Below are 6,582 nucleotides of genomic sequence, written 5' to 3'. Positions count from 1 at the left end.
ATGTGCAGATTTGTTTTCTTTCAAGGGATATAATCGTCCAAAAAAAGTCTATAATCGCCCCAAGAGCTACACAGTTCATTTGGATGTTGTAATTATGTCACTGTGCACACACCAGAAATACCTTGGGATAAGCGTTGGATAGCTCAGTTATTCAAAACTGAAACGGCTCTCATACAGCTAGGGTAGAGTTCTGATTTATTTTGATTTCTGTTTAAGCTTCCCCCCTCCCCCCACCTGTAAGATTTCACAATGCCTTTGCTGAAAGTCAAATATTAGATCTCGCACAGAGTTACGGAGTGCGGTTTAAGGGTTGAGTAGATGACACCGCTCACGGTTGTGTTTAAATGTTCCGTTAATTAAAGCTTGAATAACATTTTCCATACTTTTCTTTGTGAATCTTATGCCAATGTGTGACCCTCCACCACGAAATGAGTCGCATGTCACCTCGCGCGGTTCTGCGCTAGGCTTAATATAAGTCCGGGGAGTGTCTGGTCAGTGTGAGGGTCACCTTAGTCACAGGCTTATAACTCAAACAGTTTTTGCTCTTTTCTCAAACGGGTTTCACCACTGGATAGAGCATACAAAACTCTTTAGGAAAATGTACAAAATATGAAAATCATGCAAAGGTGACATGCCACTCATCCTGTGGTGGAGGGTCACATATGTGGCGTTTTGATAACATTGAAAGAGAAGACATGTATTGATTAATGAATTGCACATGTCAGAATCATCGGTGATGGACAACATTTAGCAACTAATGATAATATGTTCGGTGTTGAGTTTAAGCAAAATCATTTAGTGTGTTTTTACATTTAGTCAAGTTTTGACTAAATGTTTTAACATAGAGGGGGAATCGAGACGAGGGTCGTGGTGTATGTGTGTGTGTGTGTGTGTGTGTCTGTGTGTGTGTGTAGAGCGATTCAGACTAAACTACTGGACCGATCTTTATGAAATTTGACATGAGAGTTCCTGGGTATGAAATCCCCGAACGTTTTTTTCATTTTTTGATAAATGTCTTTGATGACGTCATATCCGGCTTTTCGTGAAAGTTGAGGCGGCACTGTCACGCCCTCATTTTTCAACCAAATTGGTTCAAATTTTGGTCAAGTAATCTTCGACAAAGCCCGGGGTTCGGTATTGCATTTCAGCTTGGTGGCATAAAAATTAATTAATGACTTTGGTCATTAAAAATCTGAAAATTGTAAAAAAAAATAAAAATTTATAAAACGATCCAAATTTACGTTTATCTTATTCTCCATCATTTGCTGATTCCAAAAACATATAAATATGTTATATTCGGATTAAAAACAAGCTCTGAAAATTAAATATATAAAAATTATTATCAAAATTAAATTGTCCAAATCAATTTAAAAACACTTTCATCTTATTCCTTGTCGGTTCCTGATTCCAAAAACATATAGATATGATATGTTTGGATTAAAAACACGCTCAGAAAGTTAAAACAAAGAGAGGTACAGAAAAGCGTGCTATCCTTCTTAGCGCAACTACTACCCCGCTCTTCTTGTCAATTTCACTGCCTTTGCCATGAGCGGTGGACTGACGATGCTACGAGTATACGGTCTTGCTGAAAAATGGCAGCTACTTGACTAAATATTGTATTTTCGCCTTACGCGACTTGTTTCTTCTTCTATGTGGTCTTATCATCTGTTTACAGAATTATATATATAGTTATGCTAAATTCTGAAATACAACATTTCCACTCGCAGTTTTGCACTTGCGCATACATCATTCTAGACCTGAACATAAAGAACCTAAAGGCCATTGGGTTTTTTAATCATTCATTAGTACAATACATGTTTAACAATTGAAGATTCAAAACAAGTCGCACGCTTACAGTTGTAATCCTTGTGTCCGGAGGATTCACTCTGAGCGCCGGTCACCTCCCTTTTCCTACACAAGCGCATGAAGTTCAATCATTCCCCACGTAAACTTGCCGGACTTGCTTTAAACTCTGTATCGTACGTTCATGTCACCCATCACACTCAAAGCTCTCTCTTCCTCTCTCTCTCTCTGTTGATATATCTCTCTCTCTGTCGATCTCTCTCTCTCTCTCTCTCTCTCTCTCTCTCTCTCTCTCTCTCTCTCTCTTTCTGTTGATATCTCTCTCTCTCTCTCTCTCTCTCTCTCTCTCTCTCTCTCTCTCTCTCTCTCTCTCTCTCTCTCTCTCTCTCTCTCTCTCTCTCTCTCTCTCTCTCTCTGTTGATTTCTCGTATTTTTGCATATATAACCATAATTTTCATGAAAGCGTAACTCTCATTTCTCTATAACATACATAGGAAACGTCAGCATATAAACAAACCAACAACGTAAGCCTATATAACGAAATACATACTTATAATCCAAGATGATAGTATAGAATAAAACTAATGGAACTAAAATGCAAGTGTCACTAAACGTTTTAAAACTTCCATCAATTGCAATGTACACATAATCGAAGAAGGGAACAGTCCATCGCAAAGAAAATAATGACAATGCCAACACACACACGCACACAAACACACGCACGCACAATGTCAATATAAGTAGTGACCATTTCAGTTTGTCGTTGTCTGGGGGTCCTGCAGCTAATACCAACAGATGTTAAAGGTAAACTGTTGAGCTTACAGCGGCACATCAATACATGCGAATTACATGAGTGCAATAAATACTGCCAATACGTCATCTACGTTACTATCCGGGTGTACTTTGAAGAACGTAAATATATTAAACACATATATACAAGCTCTTTCTGATCACATGCACTGTTATTTTAATGTGTCCGCCGCCAGTGCTGTTGCTGCAGTCATTTTCTGTGCATGAGGAAGTCATTGTGCGTTGACATGTTGGCTAAAACTAATTGTCCGGGGACAGAGGCGCAAAGACTTCTTTCGGGAATACAATTTGACACTATTTTGGGGGCCATTTTACACACGAGAAAAATGTTTAGTGTATGTACAGGGCTTTGATTACTGCAAAGGAGCGCCTGGATCTAACGAATAGGCAACTATAAGAGAAACCAAAATAGAATTGGGGGTTCTATAACCGTCATCTACGTTACCGGATTTGTATCGCAAAAGAGAAACAAATAAATACTCCAAATGTTAATATGACTTTCAGCCACAGCAGAATACTATGACACACATATTTGCAGGACCTTCCGGTGAATCCTGGCTCTGAGGTGAAATGCAAGCGCCCGTCATCTACGTTACCGTTGTGTAGCTTACATACACACATAATTATATAGAACGACGAAACGGCTTTTTCGAAATCAGGATGGGCACCCATTATCCCGTATTGATAAAACGATAAAGCTACACAAAACACAATATTGAACAGAAAAACCAAACATTGTTTTAAAGTAACGTTTTAAAACCTACTGGTCGCTTTTATTGACTGTGAGTGACACACGCATACTAATGCGCCAGTCACACATACACGAGGCACGGCCCACGGACTTAAACATTCGTAATTTTGGCCAGTTCGTTGTCGTTCCCTAGGTGTGCGTCAATTTTTGTCACTCGTTCGTCGAGCGCGCTGGACCAACGCTATGCATTCGTTGTCATTTGTGGTGCATGCAACAAAATGTGCGCAGAGCTCTACGCATGCATGCACACGCCAGAAGGACGCCAGACACGCACAGAGCGCGCTGGACCAACGCCAGGCACACGCTGTGTATTCGTTGTCAACTCGCTAGCTTCTACAGTGGAACCCCCCTTTTATGATCTCAAAAAATCTGAGAAAATCAGGTCTTAAAAAGGAGGAGTCTTAAAATGGGGGTAAATCTACAGGGGATTTGAACAGAACATCTTACAAACTAAGGTTTTAAAAGGGAGGAAGTCTTAAATTGCAGGGTCTTAATTAAACGGGGGTTGCACTGTACCAAACCGCGACAAAGATTGGGCCCACAACGACGCACTGGTCTTATTTTCCATTTTTAATTAATGTTCAATGCGCGGCCCGTGCGTCGCGTATGTGAGACCAAACCGCGACAAAAGTTGGGCGCACATCGGTGCACTGATCTTATGTTCCATTTTTAATTAATTTTCCATGGGCGGGCCTTGGGCCCTGCACGTGTGACTGTTGCTCTAGGGGCTGGTGGCTGTCGTTGACGAGCTTCTGCTGCAAGTGCGGCGCCGATGGCACTTCCATTTTGCGAACATACGATTTTGAACTGCAACATGAGAAACACAAACTTAATCAGACGCACTCAAGATAATTTGTTTGGAACCGCAAGTTTGTATTGATGCCTTTGTGTTTTGCTCAAATGTGTGCGGAGAAAAATACATTCCTTAAATGATTGACATCAAAAATGTTGCAAGATTGTGGTGGCATAACAATCTGTTGATAATGTACGTGTGACCAGAAAATGGACAAGTATAATGCCAGAAGTGTGAATGTGTTTCACGGTCCAGGTTTAACAACACACAACACTTTATTTGACTGAATGAATTGTTCTTAAAATCATGACTACCTTTACCTCGCTTTTTCATAACACGACATGTCAAAATATTGACAACATCGATGCAAGTTGCTTATTGTGAAGGACAGGGCCTCCAACCATGGTCGACACAGACGAATCCAAAATACATCAGACAGAAGCAGAATCTTGTTTTCTAACAAGACACAAAATGATATATATTGCTCACCTTGGTTCCTGGTTTAACCAACTCTTCGGTCTTTGCTTGCATCAGGCCATAGAAGCGAGGATGATATATGTTCAGAGACGGACCGTCAGCTGCGATTGTCATATCAGGCGTGTCCATGCGATTGATTAGTGCTGCCAGACCTGCACAGGAACATACACAGAACGCACATACTGTATACCCTGATGAGGCATGGGCACTTACTTATGCATTTGACTTGAAGTCTGAATTTGTGACATTTTACTAAAAAAAAAAATTGACAATTTGCATGAACCTGTTTGGCGCTGTATGTTGTAACATACATTATCCTAGCCCGTAGGATAAAGCAGACTGTTCAAAAGATTACTTTATTACATAGACAACATTAAAGTAGACAGTGTATTATGTGGTACAGGTAAATACTGCTCGTGATAATGGTCATGGGTCATGCATTTGTGTTAGAATCAGGTAACATTGAACTTTAAAAAAAGCTTCCTTGGCTGATTTACATAACCAATTTTTACCAGCATAACTGTTATGCTTTAATTTTTATTTAGACTGTTAAGACTATTTTGTCTTGCTTCATTTCGTTGTGTTTCTCAAGGTTGTTATTTACGTTTAAACGGAATACATCTCGCAAGTGTTTCATTCTCTGTCTTTTATTTGTGAAGGTCGGCCTTAGATTTGACAACATAAACAAACAAATTTACTTAATGATTTGTGTGTGAATGTCTACTTTTTTTTTGAATTTGCCAAGCACAACATGTGGGACGCATTTTTTTTATATATCACTGATTTTTACAATATCTATATATATATACGACTTGTGTCTGTGTGTGTGTGTGTGTGTGTGTGTGTGTGTGATTGATCGCCATGCACGGCCAAAGTTCTCGATGGATCTGCTTCAAATTTGGTGTCCATATTCAGATACACCCTGCACAAAATCTGGTCGATGAGATATTTCAACACGTGCTCTCAGCGCGCAGCGCTGAACCGATTTTCGTTTTTCACTGCACGTTACTATTTTTAGATCTCCCTTCCTTCGTGCGCCGGCGTCAATCGATATTCCCGTTTGTACGTTAATATATTTAGAAGGTCACTGCACGTTACTATTTTTAGATCTCCCTTCCTTCGTGCGCCGGCGATGCCGGCGTACACCCGGCAAAGCCGGGTCCCCGGCGACGGCCGGGTATTCGGCTCTACTTCTTCCCGGCGAAGCGGGTAATCATCTAGTTCCTTATAAACTGTTATAAATGTGTTTCAGCTACAATGGACATTAACATTTTATGTACAATACCTCTTTTTCTTTTTACTTTTTTTTTAAATCGTTAATCTTCTTTAAATGTGTATGTGTTGTTGGAATATGTGTTGGTGAGACATATGTATGCGTATAACCATCAAACAAAATATATAATGGTTAAAATGAATGTCTGCTTGCTTGACCGTTAACTTACGATTGTAAAAATACATATTTATCGTTTTAATTCCATTTTAACGCAGCGCTGCTCTCTATTTGCTAGTGCATGTGTTTTACTACGTTAATGCACACACCCAATTATCATAGTAGGTATATTTTAATGTGAGAATTCAATATCCACAGTAACCAAGTTATCACATTGTGAGCGCACATAGCGTACCGGCAGCAGCAAGATAAGCTCCACGTTCTGAGACGATTCCACAAACGTAACGAACAATCCTTGAGTCCTCATCCGAGCAATCTTGCAGTTGTAACTTCCTCAACACAAATCTTGTGAAATAGTGATGTTCAGTCTTGTCGCTGAAAAAAAAACCCACATATAGCGGTTGTAATCAATAAAATGTATGTTTGTTACATTCAGACAATACAATGTTATTGAATTGAATTGAATTGAATTGAAAATCGTCATTATCCACAAGCACACAAAGAATTGAAACAACTTCAATGATGATGTCAATAAGCGAACAGAATATATTATTGCCG

At 39.6% G+C, this 6,582-nt stretch overlaps 1 protein-coding gene across 1 annotated transcript in view; it reads right to left on the bottom strand.

Moving 5' to 3' along the window:
- Window positions 1-2,202: 2,202 nt before the first annotated feature.
- Window positions 2,203-6,582, bottom strand: part of LOC138973589 (hexokinase type 2-like) — an 11,735-nt gene continuing 7,355 nt past the window's right edge. Inside the window, exons 7-9 of the mRNA XM_070346300.1 lie at window positions 6,260-6,399; window positions 4,647-4,786; window positions 2,203-4,171 (exon numbers count right to left, since the gene is read on the bottom strand). Coding sequence (XP_070202401.1) covers window positions 4,034-4,171; window positions 4,647-4,786; window positions 6,260-6,399 — 418 coding nt within the window. The 3' untranslated portion in view covers window positions 2,203-4,033. The remainder of the gene's footprint in view (window positions 4,172-4,646; window positions 4,787-6,259; window positions 6,400-6,582) is intronic.

Source organism: Littorina saxatilis, linkage group LG8 (assembly GCF_037325665.1).
Source record: "Littorina saxatilis isolate snail1 linkage group LG8, US_GU_Lsax_2.0, whole genome shotgun sequence".
NCBI classification, from domain to species: Eukaryota; Metazoa; Mollusca; class Gastropoda; order Littorinimorpha; family Littorinidae; genus Littorina; species Littorina saxatilis.
This window is presented reverse-complemented; position numbering and strand designations above follow the sequence as displayed.